Below are 18,502 nucleotides of genomic sequence, written 5' to 3'. Positions count from 1 at the left end.
TGTGCTTCGGATGTATCTTTCTCTGTCAGGGGACTTAATGATAACCATTTTTTTCATAATTTGATTACAATTAAAATTTGTAGCATGTGTTTGACTTAACTATTCTCTCACATCCTGACCGATACCTAAGGCTGAGCCAAAACAGTATTCTCCCTTATGGAAAAGATCTATAGAATTTAATTATATATGTCAATCATTTTTAGGGCTCTGTCCAAAATGCATTTTGGCAGGAAGCATAGAATAAGGTAATTAAGGGAACTCTGTTGCAGTTCTTGCTATAGTTGTAGCAAAATCTTGGTCACTTATTTCCCTCATATACCCCTACGCTGTGGAAGGGGGTTTAGCTAGCATGAAAGACAGATGCATGAGCCTTACACTAGAGGAAGAATGCATGAAAATGTTTTATCTATACTTTACAGGAAACTTAAATTAGTCATAATTATCCTGTCAAACTGCAGAATCTGCATGACTGTTGTTGACAACCAATTTACCAGAAAACCTTATCCCACCAGTGTCCTCCCAACAGAATGCTCTACAGCATCTCCTAACCACAGCAAAAAACATAGGCCCACAAAATATCCACAGTTATTTTCAGCTACAGATTGATAATTTCCAGTTATAGTTATAGGCAGAAACCACATGTATTATATAAGCTCACATTAATATATACATATATACAGGTATTATTTAGATTAAGTATTAAAGGATCACTTATGCTTATAGACAAGAGTTCAGATTTTTATAATTTGTTTTCTAAAGCATTCCTTTGTACATTAAATTTCAGTATAAGTTCTATGAATTTAACTGCATCACTACTGTCAGTCTCCTCAGAATTCTCCTCCTGACTGTTCCACAAAAAATGGCTGGAAATACATTCTATGTGGTTGGAATTCTACGTATGCAGGTTTTTTATTTGGACACTCCCCCCCCCCCCCCCCCATGTTTGTGTATAAATAATTTTAGTAGTATACTCAAGGCTTCATTATTATTAAATTCTATAACATTTTCTCATGCAGATCAGTGAAATGCAATGTTTAGAAAGCTTTTGTGCAGTCCCATGACAGAGCTAGGTCCTTCCACATGACAAATTTTAATTGGGTTCTAACTGGGTTGCAGGAATCCCGGCAATTTTCCTTAGGCTACATGCCAACTATGCAGCAGAACCAGAATTAGAACCCAGAATTTTTTGCCTTCAAAATTTATCTTATTCCTATGGCAATGCCAACCCTATTAAAAACTTTGTACACAGTTTTGAAAAAGAAACTGTTCCTAGGATAGACATTGTAGGTACAAGAAAAAAATTCTACCTTTAATAAAGGATAGCATAGCTGGTGATATGGTTCATACTTTGAAACGATTTTTATTGGGTCAGTTACTAATACCACATTCCTGTAATGCTACTTTCTTATCACAGAACAGTTGTTTCCCCCCACCCTTCTCCCAAACACATTCACAGAACTTTTAATGAGAGGGAAGAGGAAGGAATGTTACTACTAAGGTTTGATCAATGGTTTGAGAGAAGAATCACATCATTACTGAAACACAAAGCCTTCTCAAGCTGTTAAATCTTTTTCTCCAAAAAGAAATATTTTAAACCTTCCAGAGCTCAGTAAAACCTTTCACTCATTAAAAAGGGAGACAGTGATGTGTTCCAGAAATGTTCAACTTGAATAAAAGCAACTGCTGTGGTTGCTTGATGGTTGGCTGCTACAGTGGTGTGCAAACAATATTATCTGACATCCGTACATCACAGGAGCTGGATCTGGAGTTCAGCAGATCCAGACTATCACACTGCATCATGGAGGGCAAGGAGAAAGGGGAGGGAATGCCAAATTCATCATTTTTATTATACCCACTGTGTATTCATTGAGCCACAGCATTGGCACCAGATTCTCCTCTGTCTGTCCTCTTGGCTAGAGGAAACGTGATGCAATAAGGGTAAAAGAATAAAAAAAAAAATGGAAAAAAAATAAGAGCATATTCATATTAGCAATGATTTCAGACTGGGCCAGAGGCCGAGCATTAAAGCAATATGCTACTAAGAGTGAAATATAGATTTGGGACTCCAGCGTGGTTTCTTACTTCTTGGGCAGATCAAGAACTGCAGCCTTAGTCACAGTGGCCTGTTGTAATTTACACAGGACCTTTGGAGGCTTGGTGACTAGATGGAGAAAAAACAGCAACAACAAAAAATGGTGAAGGCAGGAGCTCAGGGACAAGCAGAGAAAAGCTTGATCCTTCCCTTACATCAGTGGTTTAAAAAAAACCCAACAACAACAAAAAGAAAAAAAAAAGGAAATAATAAAAGAAGCACAAGCAACTCCACTAACTTCAGTGGAGACACTCCCACCTACCCAGAAGTGGGAGGAGAAGCAGGCTTCCATTTCAGCATACGTGCCCCACTGAGGCTCTCACACAGATGTGAGTATAGCCAAAGCTGCTCTGGGGACACAAAAGGCAGCTTTAGACAGTAAGCAGCTAAGCACGGAAACTGTTAACCACGCTGGTTTCCGACTTAACATTTCACTTTCCAAAGTTCCTTGCTGTATATTCTCTGCTTAAATCGCTTGTATATGCTGAACATATCAGATCTAGTTTGGAGACTTGTTAGGAGTTGCAAACAAGCATTTGGCTAGTCTGTCCTGCAATCCAAGATATGAACCTTTGAAACAGCTTAAAATAACTTTCACAAAGTGCATGTTCGGTCCCCAGATTAGAGCTACTCTTGGAATCTCATGTGGTCTTATCCAGTTCTTCATTAAGTTACATCAGAGACAGTAATTGGACCGATCCACCATCAGTGAACTAGAATGCTTTCTCAAATGAATTTGTCACCATACAAGAAAGGGCTCACCTTCACTAGGCTAGAAAGTTAAGTGAGCTGGAATCCATAGGCCAGAGTTGCTTCTGAGTTATACTAACATAAACATAACCCAGTTGTAAATAATGGAATTATTCTGGAAGGACATCAGTTAACAAAACAATATGTAACACTATATTTATAAACCTAAGACAGTAGTAGTCCATGTATTACAAAGCTATGGCTTCAAGAGCTAATGAAACAAAATAGCAGTTTCCAAATTGATTCAGTACTCACTTCTATAGCATAATGCAGAGATGAGGAGGCTGGATGTAATGAAAGGTTCTCAAGCGGCTTAATATAAGGTTTCTCCCATCCTGAAGCCAAGGACCATTCAATTGTCAGCATATTATCAGTGAACACAGTTCCAAATACCAAACCACTGGGGTCTGGTTTTTCCTTGAAAGTCGTAGCTGGGGTGATAATCAAGTCTGAAGCCTGAAGGAACATGAAGACAAAAATGAAGTGTATAAAAATAATTAAGTCAGACTGATTTAAAAATTATTCTGCATCAGTGAACATGGACAAATGCAATATTTTATGTGCGGGGACATTTAATGACAGAACAGTTAAAGGCAGCTAACCTCTAAGTAGTGGGCAAAGTATTCATACTATGTATGCACACATATACACAGTGCTGCTTATACCTGAAGTAGTTAGTGTATTTTGAAGTACTGTTAAGTGGAGGAAGCAGTACAAGGTGTAAAAACAGAAAATTAGCAGCTGAAAATTTCTTAGACATTTAGATTAACACATCTCTACAAGTTCCAGAAACAGCCAATTGCTGTACCTCAGAACATAAGCTGATCATCAGAAATTAATCCCCCTCACAACTAAGTAGATATGTTATGCTGATTTTCCTTAAATGCATAAAACCAAAGTGAAAGATCAGAGCCAGCAGTCTGCAGATTACTTGGGTCACAGTAGCTTGTTCATTCACATTCATATTTTCCTAGAAAGATCCCATTAGCAAAGAAGGCTAAATGTTTCCCTGTGTGATTAACTTTCTCTTTCGAGCCATGACTAGCTGCAGAAATGCAGCATAGGTGTTTTTTTGCACTGGTTTTGGCTGGGATAGAGTTAATTTTCTTTATAGTAGCTTGTATGGTGTGAATCATCCTCAAGAACAGCAAGGGAAGAAGGAAAGCAGGATCTCTGGCAGGTCACCCCCCTTTTATACACAGACAGGGGCTAAACAACTAGAGAGGGCTATGAAGCGGGCAGAGCCTTGATCCACCCTCTCCATTCACTTTCTATGCCAGTGGAGCATTTAAACTGTGCTGGTGAGAGGCAAGGAAGAATTCAACAACAAACTGTATTCAAAGCTCCATTTTCCTTCCTAACATGACTCAGAAAGCATTGACCCTTATTACAGACCCCCAAGCGAAATCTTACTCCTCTATGTTGGGTACATACAGAATAGACTGGAATGCAGGTAGTTCAGACTATTGTTCAAATGATTTGCACATGCACTAAAAAAGCAGTTCTGCAAGAAATATCATTGACCTTGACTTCTCAGACTCAGCACACTTTCTGCAAAATGAGAAAAAATTACTCCCAAGCTTTTGAAAAAGAACACAAAAACATGTGCACCCCTATCTCTGTAAACAACCTGATTTTCAAGATGTCTTTAATGAACAATGGCCTATTTTTATTGATTGGTTGGTTTTGGTTGTTTTTTGTTTTTTTTTTGCTTAATGGCTTAGATGTGAAATTAACTTAGAGCTAGAGCACATGAATAGCTAAAAGCTTGTTTCAAACTATCTCCAATTATAGGTCTTGTCTAGATATTACAGTGCATTAGCCCGGTTGAACTAATACATAATCTGATGAAACAACAATTACTCTTCTTAACTCTCAATAGTACCCTTTATTCTGCTGACAGTGAATGCTCCAATGGGAAAAGCACTACTTAATGATGTCCTGGAAATAAAAATGAATTTTACCTGACAACCTCTTATCATGCACTTTGGAAAAAAATATATCACAGAAGAGTGTAGATCAAAATAAAAGCCACAAAGGAGTGTTTGTAATTATCTACAATGCAAGGCTTAGCTCAGGAAAACACTTATGCAGGAGCAGGATGTCAATGGGGCTTAAGCAAGGATGTAGAACACAGTTATATCCTTGGCTTTATCTCTGGACAGAATCACAGCTTCTAAAGAACTCCTACTGCCTGTGGTATTGACAGCTCTCCCTGAAGTCAAGGCTTCTGTCTCATCTCAGGTCATTTTCATTAAAGTCATTATCTTTACAATAAACTGGCCTGGGCACCAGAATTATCATATGGAGTCTCATCCCCTAGAACTCCCATCAGTGTGCTGATTTCTGGTTTTATGCCTCAGTTTGCCACTTCCTCAGTTGTGGTAGTACAACTAGTTGAAAGGCAGCCCTATAAAACAGTTTGCTAAGCTCATCAGGGTTAACAAATAGTTTTTCCTTTAAGAATGGGGAAGGATTTTAATCTGGCTCTTCTCACAGGCCCCCAAGCACATGTAGAGGGAGCAGCAAGCTGCAGCCACAAGTGAAGAAATGCTCACTTGGGAGCATTTGGGCTTTCTTTGACCCAGTTTTTCCACCAAAGATATTTCTCCAGATTTGTAGACATGGGGTTCAAGAGAGGCTTGGACAGTCTCTGTCATGTGAGTGATAATTTAATAAAACTATGCTGATCCAATACAAGCACACTGTTATGCTCTAATGGTTAATACAAAGAGGGTCCCAGATCCAGAGTACTCCTATGCTGACTCATTAGACATAAGATGCAGGCCAAGCACTCCCTCCTGCAAGTTCAATAAAATGGGTACTCCTGTGTGATGGGCGGCCACACAGCAGTGACAATGGCTCAGAGCAGTAGCCCACACTGCTTAGCTCTCAGCCCCAAGGATTGGGGACTTTCTGCGGTCACAAACAGAAAGCACTGGACTGGACTTCAAGTTCAGTCACGTGAAGGCAGAAAGCCTAGAGAGGTAGGTAGCTATGATGCTTATCGAGAAAAGAAGCAAATAGTTTCTGGACCACAGAGCTTCCTGGAGCTCAGCACTCTGCACAAGGAACCCACCCGCTGTTTCTCACCTCCTTCAGCATTTAGGGAAACCAGCTTTCATTCGGGCATTTTGCAAACACCTGACTCAATGATATCAGGTACAACACTTCACCCAGAACACTTCCTTCAAACAACAGTAGGAACACCGTGCAGAAGACCTCAAATATAGGCTAAACTGCACAGGCCAGGAGGGTAACAATCATTAAACAGGCAAAAAGGCAATTTTCCTGATCCTTATAATCCTGTTAAGCTTTCGGGAGATGCATTTAAGATTTTTTTGGGCCATTACTTTCTTAAGATCCTTTCTTAAGGCTCTTCCCCCTTAGTCATTCTATTCTATTTTTCTCCCTCTTTTTACCAAGCAGTGAGCAGTGCAAGTTAACAGTGTGCAAAATCACCAGAATCCCAATGCTTTTTATATTAAGACACCATCAAGTGCTGTAATACATTGAATCTTTTTTTTCCATAGAGGGGAATTCGGGGGGGTGTTGGAGAACCCACCCTTGGAGTACTCTCTCCCACAGTATGGTCTACAGCATGAAGTATTGCCAGCACCCTCAACCTCTTCTAGGTCCCTGAGTCGTAAGACCTCCTACACAATATCTCACCTGGTCCACAGACCGTTTTGGCTTAACTTGACTGAAGTCCTGTCCCACTATTTTGTGGTGCTGTTCAAGCCGCACCAGCAGGAGGGAAACCAAACACTCAGAAGAACCCCCAAAAAGAGAGCAAAGCAAGGCCAGGTGACTAATACCAGGAGTATCTATGCCTATTACTTTAATATCACTCATTAAAAAATTATTGCAGTGCTACCATGGTATCACCTATGACCTTTATAAATGGCAATTTATTTCTTTTCTTTGTCAACATTCCCCCAGCCCTGAAAGCAGCATATTAAGGATGCATTAGAGATTGGCATTAACACCCATCCAGATCTCTGCTGTTTGTACTGCCAATACAAAGGGCAATTTTCAACTAGGTTTGTGTATTGCTTGCTTTGTTTACCAACATGCTCTCAAGCACCTTCTGATACTGATGCCTAATAAAACCATTAAACTGGAAGGAAAACCAGTAAATGCAAGAACAAAAAGGATAAGGGAGATAAAGAAAGAAACAGATGTTGAACGCAGTCTATTGAGTGCAGCTATTTGGCCCCTGTTGCCTAAAGTAAAATGACAAAGACGTAGTTCCAGCCCTGCAAATTTTCATGTCGCAGCAGTACAGTACGTACAATATGTATGTGCCTAGGTCCCAGCCCAGGGCATTCTGGTAAGAAACAGGAAGAACCAGATTGCCCTGCTTATGATAGGCAAAAGGGAGTTGTGGAGAAGCCAGCTGGATACTGCTGATTTTCAGGGCTTATATAGCAACAGTACACCTACAAACAGCCACTGTCTCAACCAGATGCACTTTTTTTAATAGCCCCTCATCTGAAAGGTGCCTGCTGATTCCAGTGCAACTTCTTCCAGAGTGAAGCTTTACCCAGCCCAAGTAAAGAAGATATATTGTGACCTCCTGATACTAAAATTCATCATTTGATCAAAACAGATCTTGTCAATTATGAGCTAGGTCAAACTAAAAGTGACATGCTGGCCAGTGTCAATTTTAACCAAAGCTGTAGCAAGACATTCTGGTGCCCCTAGCCAAGATGTCAGTTTAATGCTTACTTTACACAGCCTTTGCAATAGCCTTAGGTGGATTTGGAGATGACAGCAGCCTCTGGCCAGAGCTGTTACTCTCATTACTACATTCCTACCTTTCTTACCCTAGAGAGCTGTCTCAGGTAGGTGCAGATGGCAAGTGCATATTTTGTCCTACTCTTTCCATCAAGATTTGCCAATGCCTTCCCAAATGATCCTTGGCTGTGGTTATTTTCACTGCAGTGAAAATACTAGACCATAAGCAGTAGGTTGAGCAGCTGTAACAGGTGTAATTCATTCGACATACCCAAACTTCTCCAAACACTGCTGGGCCAAGTGCTTCTATCACTTACTTGAATAAAAACAGAACTGGCAGCCTCAGCTGTAAAATAGCTTACAAAGTTACCTAACTGTAACAGCAAGTTTCAGCAGAGATCCTCAAAACATTAACATCCATTCAGTGAGACTGACTGTAATCTATTCTGATGAAATAAGTAACCTCCCTGACTTCTAGTTAAGGTGATTCATTGAAGATCACAAACCAACTGCAATTATTATTTTTTATTACTTATGCTGAGTTTGTAAGCATATCTTAGGAAAGATCAGGGCCCTCTGATGCAATAACAGGCATGGAAGCATAGGCAAAACTGAGTAACTTCTTTTGCCAGCAAAATGTGGTTGCAGTAGCAGAGCAAATTTTGAGGAGACAGATTACAAAGAGCATTAGGAATTACTATAGAGGGAAAAGGTGACAAAGCATAGCCAGGGGGAGTTGGAGAGAACGAGGCTCTGACTAAACAGAATGGTTTTGAGGAGGGCTCCAGGGATGAGGATGTAATTTTCCGGCCATTCAGTCCTTATGGTTGTGGCACTCTCATCATTGCTTTTGGGCCCTCCCCTGCACACACATATCTATCCTAGGAAGCCATTCTTTCTGCTGGAGCAGCTACTTTCACCCTACAACACCTTCTGCCTGTCCTTCTGAACCTGAGGCTCCTATATCACAGACTGAGAAGAGGTTTGCACTGCCAAAGAGAAGCAGTGGTGGTGAACTAGATTGAGGATACTAACTAGGCTGAAGAAAGCAGCTTGTTAATTTACCTTTGGAAGCCGAAACCCTGTCTTCTCTGAAGTTTTTTTTGGCCTTGCAGCCAATAAGCAAGCTACCACCTTTCTCGTGTAACTCATTCAGCTCCATCACTTTCCAGATGTAGAGCTGCAGATAGCAGAGGATTGCCCCCATTTTCTTACTCACCTAAGCAGTGATCTTAGCTGGCTGGAGAAGCTCATCCATTAGATATTCCAGCCCAGCAACCTCATATAGCAGGGTTCAGACTACTATATGTTGCACATAATTGCTCCTGTAGGAGCTACTAGGAGCAGCCCACAGGGAATTGCAACCTGATCCAGGAATAGCCTTCACCACATGGGCCTGCTTTCTGCAGGCAGAAATCATGAATCATGCTTAACAGCTACAACTGCTCAAAAAAAAGGCTTGTGCCAAACTCTGAAAGGAATCAGTGATGACTGCCAACTCCTCCATCAGTGGCATCAGAGCAGAGAGCAGCAGTGCTAGGCTATGCAACTAGAAAGTAGGAAAAGGTTATGGAGGCTGTGGGTGGTGTTAGGGCAACTGGTACTTTTCTCCTCCACTGGAACAAAATAAACAATCACCTGTTTTGCCTGTCCCTAAACCCTGTCTTAGAAATGCTGAATACTGCTCCAGTAGATGAAACCAACTGCAACCTCTTCTAGCAGGTGTTATTTTTGTCTGGTTTGTCTGACTTACTACCTCTCAGCTCTATCCACTAATCACTAGCTGACACCACAGCAGCATCTATTTAGGTAAAAAAGACGAGATTTATGTCCTACAGGCCTTGGGTAAACCAAGGTCTGTGGTTCTGTTTCTTTTCCCATCCCCATCTTCTTTAGAAAAGGCTGCTAGTTTTCTGGGGCAGAGACCATCACTTTCTGTATAGGGCTAAGCCCTGTATGCTCTGATTGCAATAATAAGATCTATAGTAGAAACAGTAAGAACAATAAGAGTTCTATCAACTCAAAACAGAATAAGACAGAGTTAAATAAATTCTTAGAAATCTATTACTAGCTTATAAGTATAAAAAATAATGTTAATGTAAGCTATCCTATAATCCCTTTACCATCATTACTATTTTAAATTTACAGCAGAGCCTGAGGCTTGAGAATGGAAAGTGTGCCAAGATATAACAAGATTTGAGCAGGAAGAAAGCCTTAATTTTCCTACCATAAAAAAAAAAAATAAAGAGAAACAAAATGAAACAAAATAACTTCTGCAACCGGAGGGAGAATACTGAGAAATCTTTCAACATAAAGCTTCCCTGAGACTTCATCCGAGAATATGTTAACACATGTAATTGGACTGGGGCCTGGAATCATTGCATCAGGTTCACTGTACACTGCGTAATAAACCACAGAACAAATGACAAAGCAAAAGGGAGTCAAGGCTCTGAATCAGCTGTGAGTCAATCACGGAAACAACAGAAAATATGGCTGGAAGGACTTTGTCTAGTCCTTCCTCTGCAACGCATCTAACCCAAACTATTCGTAACAGATATTTATCAAATATTCGTCAAACCAAAGAATGAACTTCTGCTACACTCTGCAAGCAATGGGAAGAAAAGGAGAAGGGCTCAACATATTGCTGGCTTCTTTAACCTTTCCCCTGACCTGATAGATGCTCCAACTCTGATGCAGGAATGTTTGATTTGGAGCAGTGGGCAGGGAATTAAACCTGCTCTGACAAGACAACAGATAAGTGATTGGAATTGACAAACTTCTTGCCTTAGAGAATGAAAAGGGCACCTAGGGCAGCAGCACAGCTGAAAATGCAGTCTGAAGCTCCCAAAATGCACCAGAAGGGAAATAAAGATGTTGGAAAGCTACAGTCTGGCTAGACTGTAGAGAAAGCATTGAAGAAACAAATCTTGCCCTACAAAACACTCAAGCACATGGATAATACACAGTATCATTGATTTCAGTGGCACTAACTAAATTTTAAGAGTTTTTCCATATGTTGCTAAAATGTTGCCCTGCACCAACTCCCATTGATTTGATCCAAAGCCCATTCAAGTTAATCAAGACCCCTTACTCCATCTTTTTAAGAATTTGGATTGTAAGGGAGGCAAAACTACCTAAATCTTTATAGCCTCACCCTTTTCTACTGTTTCAGGAAAACTAAATGGACTAGTAATGGTTTGGGTTTGTTTGGGGGTTTTTTGTCCCTTACTCATTAGTCTGTTCTCCACTGACACAAGTTTCGGAAAATAGATCTTTATAAAGTTAAGAAAGATGAAGGAATGGGGTTCCTACAGATCCTAAGGAAACCTTCTACATGATATTAGGGAATTCTTAAGGAAGCATCTATTTGATTTTAATGGGGTCTCTCTCCTCTACTCCAGCTAATGGTATTTTCAGATCTACGAAGAACAGTCATCTAGTATCTCATCAATAAAACATTTCAAATATGACTACCTCTTTGAAATATAAACCACCAAGAAGCTGATAAGACTGTTAAACATAGGAACAGAAACTGGACACTTTATTGCATTTTGGTCCTATAAACTACTTCTGTTTACTAACAGCTATTCCAGTTAACTAAGTGGGGTGATCAGAAAGTATGAATAGGGAGGAAGTGTGAGTAGGCTTTAATGCAGTCATTGCACTGGACTGAAAAACACACTGCTGTAGCCCACTGTTACTGTTACTGCTGGTCCAGTTAGCTATATAAAAATCCTCTTTGGCCATGCAACTGCACTTCATGTCTGCAGGGTAGGTGTACCTGGGCTTTTGATTAGAAGGAAGCAATTCCGTATAGTGAATCACAGACTTCAATTTTGTAATAGGCCAATTCCTTGTACTGAAAGTCTTCTCAGACTCATACTCAAACATTTCCATAAATACAAAACTAGGACCATTCTTCACTAATGGAATACATTGACTAATTACCCTATTCATATTATATTAGTATGTACTGCTTCTTCTCAAAAGATCTGACAGCTTGGTTAATGCAATTCCTGATGCCGTGCTGCTCCTTGCCTCACAACCACTGTATTTCTGCATTGTAGCATAAACACAATGTTCCATTTTTAGAAAAGAGTTTGCCTGGGAGAAGGTTTGAGCCTAACACAAGCTGAGGGCTCACACTGGCCTGTGACACAAAACTGGAATAAAGAGATCTGTGACATTTCACTGATATCACATTTTTGTACAGCAGCGCAGTGTTTTAGATGTTCAAAAAATGCTGTATGAAAACAAAACTTAAAAATGTGTCCACAAATATTTGAGACACTACTGTCTCCTGGTTCGGGAAACATAATTTCTATTTCACATGAAGAAAGTGAAACAAAAATTGAGATATTTACATCTAAGCTTTTCTAAAAGAAGTAGCCATATTGAAGGCAGAAATGAATTGCAAGTCTAAATTTCAGACAAACAAGTTGGAAATATTTTGCCTAAGTAGCCTGGCCAGTCACAAACATGTTATGTGGAATAGCCAAGAATAGAATCATAATCTCACGTCGAAGTCCTAAGCAGCTGCAATTAAATCTTCTTACTGTGATTTTAATAAGCTTGCAGACATGCAAGGAAGTGGATTCATGGAATGAAGGCATTCAGAATTTATCATTTCATATGGAATTTCAAAAACTTTTGGGAATATAAAATATTTTCATGGTACAGTAACTCACATAAAGGTTACAGGAATAATTTCAAACATTCAGTTAACTAAACCCGGCTTTTTCTATTATCCCATCTCCCTCTCACACTGGTAGACACAAGGTAAACTTACAAATTGCCATGAATTTCAATGTTTGATCTGCCACTGAAACTGCCACATTTTGCCAGTTCATTCCATTCAGTACTTTCTTAGAAACAGGGACTAAATATGGGATTAAGATAAAACTCTTCCAGCTCTCCAGGCTGTTAGTTCATGAGAGTTAGGATATAGACATGATTTCAAAAGCAAACAGAAAGGCCAACAGAATCCTATGGAAAAAAAAAAAAAAAGACTAAATTCTTTTCCTAAATTGTAGTTCTTATTCATGTGTGTTCAGCAAAGAAAACATTCAATATCAAACCTGGGGACTTGCTATCACAATGACATTAAAATTTAAGAATTCTTGGAAATAGGTATGGACATCATGGATTTTATAACTTTCGGAGTCAGATAGGTTCCTTTGGGAATCATTGGCTGGTGCTAAAGCCCTACATTCTAAAAGCAATTCTTCACGTTGGGAAAAATAAATCCAGAAAATTATACAAGCCAATGGAATTTCCAAAATTCTAGAACAATTTCTGTGCTTTTATAAACACCAGCTATATCTTAAGCTCCTAGTTAAAAAGAAGATAAAGCATCACTTTCTTTGTGCTATAAATCAGCTAAACTGTCCCATGGCTGTTCTTCTAGCATCTTCCTTTTATCTTGGCTAATAGCTCCTGTTATTTGCAGAAGACAATTAGCTTTATTTACAAATCTTACAGCTTCAGATAATGGGACAATCAGTTTCTCTACTACAGCTTAGAAAACCTATTTGCTAAAAGCCTGCAACTATTTGAAGCACATTACCCACCTGAAGAGAAACATGGAACTACTTGCCACCAAGCTAAAACTGAAGAGAGCTGCCACATATCTCAAATGCCACATTATAGATGGGTTCCTGATGGCACGAGAAATCCACCTGCAGACTGTTGTGAAATCATCCCTTAGCATATCATGGAAGAATCATGGTGAATTATTTTCACAGCACTAAGAACTTGTTGCTAAGTAGCATTTCTTGGCTACTACGATCCTGAAGCAGTGACACTACTGCTGCTACTCTGTGGTAACAAGCTTGATTTAGAAATATTGATGTGCCAAGTAGAGCAATCAGCAATACTAAGCTGCATTAGTGTACCTTCCACCTGTGCATGCAACTTGCATGGTCTTCTTCAGGAAAGCCACTTTCTCCTAGCAACCAACAACCACTGAAACATTCATTAACACATATTGGGCTTTGTTTCTTCTCTCTTTCATCAAAACAGGATGCTCAACTGTAAGCACACTCTGTGTTGATCATTATTGTGACCTACATCTCTACTTTCCTAATAAGTGGAATGAAAGCAGCAGATACATAAGTCAGACTTGCCCAGCTACTAGTAATATTCAAAAGGCGTTGTGCAATACCTGTGTGGATGCAGAATACCACAGAAACCACCCAGCACTCAATCTTCGCTGTGCTGTAGCTGGCTTCCCTCTTGGCAGGTGAAGATGAGGGAACAGATTCGATTGTAAATCACCTGAAGTAATTCTGCAGCACGTACGTACCCTGCTAGGAGGCCTAATCAAGTGATATGAAGGCACTGTGATCTAATAATGTTATTACTCACCAATCTTTTTTGATTCAACACATGACAAAAAGCAAATCATATTGCCATTGATGAAAAGCTAGAGTGAATAGATTCATCTGAAATCAAGATAAAATCAGAATGACCTTTTCTAAAGAAATGCCCAGTCCACAAATGCTAAATACTGTTATGACAACAACAGAATTGGCCTCTAGCTTGGCATCCTGATCTAACAGTAGCTACAGCTATGTACTTCCATGGAAATGATATGGAGATGACCTACCAAATGGTAATTGACAGTTTTAGCTTAGGATGTTCAGACTGGACATCAGAAAGAAACATTTTCTTAAAGAAAGTAGTGCAGCACTGCGTTCAATGGACAAAGCCACAGCTGACCCGGTCTGGTGCTGATGAGAGTCCACTTTCAGTGGGAGGATAGACTAGATGGCCTATGGTTCTAAGACACAAAACACTTGGAGATGACTTATTGTGTAATGTTACCCACACACATATTGGTTGTCTGTCTTTTACTGCTTCAAGACAGTTTACATAAAAGCAGCTTTCCTATATACACATTTTGGGGAGCTACTGCTCATCACAGCATGAAGATATTGGTAAATTTCTGTAATAAAATTTTGCCCATACAACTTAACATAAACATAAAGGAAATGTTCTATCTTATCAATCAAAATTTAAAATGGGGTCTAATATAGAATTTAAAATGGAAATGTAGGGCATTCTCCTAACACCTCCCCTAGCCCCCAAACCACAGAAGAATCAACAGCTGCAACACGACAAAAAGCTTCACTGAGTGCCCATATGCTTTGGCAGGCAAATAATTTATGATGTCAGTAGAAAATGACAAATTGAGAACAAGCTGGAGAGGAGGAGATGTGAAAATATATAAACCATGTAAACTGCTTTATATTTGCTAGCCTTGTAAATAATGTGGTAACTATAATGCATATATGTCCTCATTCCAAAAACATTTCAGTGTTCCCTTGATTCATATGCTCTGAGCATGTCAGAAAATTTACCTACTTCTCATACAAAATGAAAACATAAGAGAAGTACTATGTACTTCCTAAACTCTGCAAGGACTGGAACTTCCACCATGTCACTCTAATGTTGTGCCAATGTGATACAGTCAATTAATTCAGATTTAAAAAAAATGTTTCAAAAAATTAGGCTATTCTGTATTTCATATGTTTTTAATCTTAGCATTGGAGGGGAATGAAAAAAAATTGGTGAAGAAACAATTTTATTTGAAAAAGGGGAATTGAAGAATTGTTTATTCTTTGCCAGAAGCCTTTTCACATATAACATAGTTTCCTAAAATAAAAGTTAAAACTGTCTAATATCTCAAAATGGTCCCTCTCCCAATTCCCAGAGTAAGGAATCCTATATCCCACTATACTTGGCACAAATTATAGATGCACATGAGTTCCATTAGTATAAACATGGTAATGCATCACAGTAATGTAGTTTCATTAATGTAAACATAGAAAATGCAATAATTAGTCAGGTTTTCCTTTGAAAGGCTGTTTTGAAAATAGGCATATCTTTCTCCACAAAAAAAAGGAATTTTTCCAACTCTTTCTAACGTACACTATGTAACAAGAAATGCCGCATATTGCAATAACATCTAACCTACATCTTTACCGCATAGATTACTCCTATAATACTATCTTATTTACAATTCTAATGTTTCCAGGGTAAGATATAGACCCATTCTTTATTGTTAATGCTATTGCATGAAACAAGGCAGAGAACCGGAATCAGCACAATATGTTTTGCATAGAGCCAACCAAGTTTACAATCATGTCACGCAAAGGCTACACGTTTTAAAACATGCAACTAAAGGTCCTATTACAAGGAACAACTACATTTGTGTCAAGACACCTCCAAGAACAAGATCAACGTCTGTAAAACTTTCGTGGGCAATCTCTCAATTTGAACCACAAATGCCTGCATTGGAAATAAATTTTCAGTTTCTTCATACTTCATCCAGAGGTAAAACACACTACAGCTTTAACTCTGTGGAAAACCTGTCAGAGATTTTGGTTGCTTATTTGTAGGTTATACGTATAGCATGGAAACAATCTTTATATTCTAATTTGTACAATACCTAGCACAATGTCAGCTAGTTCACAACCTGGGCTCTAAAACATTATAGCAATACAAGAAACAAATACTAAAACATACATCATCACAGAAAATTCACTATATCCAGCATCTGACACAGCTAGACGTGAGCTAGCTTCAAACTGGAAACCATGCAAACATATTAGCATAGCAGTGTATTTAGCCCAGCAAGTCCAAGATCTCAACAGGGATTATTGGTTTGAGCACAGCACTGCACTAACCTGCCTATATAGCTTCCAGTCTGCCATGGGCTCACATCCCACTGGCTCAGAGCCTGGGAAGGTTTGGTCTGTCTGCAGAAGACTGTGTGGGAACACTCACAGTTATTTAGAGTAACATGAGCCATTCAGATACAGAAGCTCCACTTAAACATTTTTCATTCCACTACCAGAAGTCTTCATATTAGCAAGTCAACCCAGATTCACTTGCAAACTACTTTATTCTGCTTTGGTGTAGCACACTAGCCAGTATTCCCTGGAATGTTTGCACCATTTTGGTACGCTAAATAGGCCATTAAAAATTAAAACAAAACAACTGGACTTTGCACCATTAAGACACCCAACTAATTCTACATAGCTTCAGACCATTAAAACACAGAGAAACATAATAGGAGTAGGTAATACCTTCTTAAAGTGTTCTATGCATCAGTTTCTCAAAGAGACTATCTATTCCATGACAAAAATTTACATAAAAACTAAAATTATCCTTCTGGATATGGATTGATAACATGAGGGGAAAGAAAGGCAATCATAGATGCTTTTAGTTTCTTAAGACCAAGTATTATGAATTCAAAGTCAGATCTAATACATACATTAAAGGAAACCAAATTAGAGTTATGTATGGAAATAGACCGCTACATTATCCAAACATTCATTCTGTCTTGTGACAGTACAATAACCAGAATGAATGCATTAAAGAAATTACCAGAGTTTTAATCATAAACATTATGTGCCTTACACATAATTGTGTGCTATTTCATGGTATTTCTGAATGAAAAAAAATCCACGTATAAGAGCAAAACCAGATAGGTGCATTTCTTGATTCAGCATTCCAAAATACATTCAGTGGTACAGAGGGTGACGGCACTTCCCGTTACTGGTTTCATACTCCCCTCCTAGAGATCCAGTGCTGAAAATAGGCAGAAACTACAACTATAACTTCTTGGGTTATGGTCACAAACCACAGCCAGTTATTTAAATAAACAAATATATAAACATGTGCATACAACAGTCAGGGGAGGGAGGAAGATTTCACTCTAGCGGAAGGAGCTGGGTAGATAAACCCTGGAGATTTGACATTTTCTACAATACAGGAAACTCTAGCATAATCACTATTTCCTTCGATGTTTCTTATCTGTTCCAAGCTCACTGGTCATGTGTCAACTCTAAATGAGATACATTAAGTATCTTGTAAATCCCAGACCTGTCAGGATGAGTTTTTTAACTGCAGAAGTGAGTTACATTAAGGTAGCTCAGTAGCAGTTAAAATGAACAAAGTGCCAATTCTGACCTATTGACTTAAGAGAAGCCCATGAGAATCGAAAACAGCGAGCAACTAGGAGAGGTGCTCACTGCTTGCTAGAAGCTGTGGGTAACATTCATTCCTTCACTACCAGTATATAGGGACTCTCTGAGTCCACCTGTCCAAGTCAGGCAGAAATTGCAGTAAAATTCAAAGGAGCACACCCCACCTAAAAAGCACAGCACTGCATTCTAAAAAGAAATGTCTTCAGAGGGTTAATCTGGCATTCAAATGTTGGGCATCATCCACTTTAAACAACATGTTTTATGTAAGTATAGAAGAAAACCATACCCTGTTTTCTACATTCCCAGAATCTTGGATTACTTGGGTTACTGGCACAAAATTGCAGCTTTCTTCAGCACAATCAGCCCCATGGGTCAACTTGATTACTTTGAAATATTATTAGCTATTGTTTCTGAAGGTGTAATCATAACTGTCTTCCACAGAAATGTTTGTGAAGTTCCCTAGAATGAATCCAGGCTATTTTATTTGTCATTGGCTGGTGTTATTTCTTCCTTCATTTATAAAGTTTTTCTTTTTAATTTGACAATGAAGTTAAAGAGACTGAAAATGATTATTATAATGCATGACACTGCAATCAGTACCTGTATTGCCATCATAACTTTCATACATTCCCCACCCCCCCCCGTACCAATATTTTCTAAAAAGCTGTACCTCTTTCTGGTGACTGCAGCTAATCTTCAGAAACAGCCATAAGGCAGGAATGGACTTACAAATTAGACTTCAGCCTGAGCCAGCTGTTTTTTCTGGTATTATACCCTTTATGACCATCTGTCCCACCTGCTAATGTATTTTTCCCCCTCACACAGACTCTCCACTACAATCATTTGCCATTCTGGCTGACATACAAGTATCGATGGAAAGGAAACTGGATTAAAACCAAGTTTGTGCCACCCAATATTTGGTAAA

At 39.0% G+C, this 18,502-nt stretch overlaps 1 protein-coding gene across 3 annotated transcripts in view; it reads right to left on the bottom strand.

Annotated features, from left to right (window-relative positions):
* The window catches only part of BCAT1 (branched chain amino acid transaminase 1), a 75,293-nt gene that overhangs the window by 29,489 nt on the left and 27,302 nt on the right, over positions 1-18,502 (bottom strand). For 2 of the 3 annotated variants that reach the window (XM_069807880.1, XM_069807879.1), the window contains exons 3-4: positions 3,098-3,298; positions 1,857-1,913 (exon numbers count right to left, since the gene is read on the bottom strand). In XM_069807880.1, the coding sequence (XP_069663981.1) occupies positions 1,857-1,913; positions 3,098-3,208 (168 nt within the window). In that variant the 5' untranslated portion in view covers positions 3,209-3,298. The remainder of the gene's footprint in view (positions 1-1,856; positions 1,914-3,097; positions 3,299-18,502) is intronic. The other variant, XM_009920155.2, reaches the window with a different exon arrangement.

This window comes from Haliaeetus albicilla, chromosome 19 (assembly GCF_947461875.1).
Source record: "Haliaeetus albicilla chromosome 19, bHalAlb1.1, whole genome shotgun sequence".
NCBI lineage: Eukaryota > Metazoa > Chordata > Aves > Accipitriformes > Accipitridae > Haliaeetus > Haliaeetus albicilla.
The sequence above is the reverse complement of the archived record's forward strand: the minus strand, read 5'-3'. Positions and strand labels throughout refer to the sequence as shown.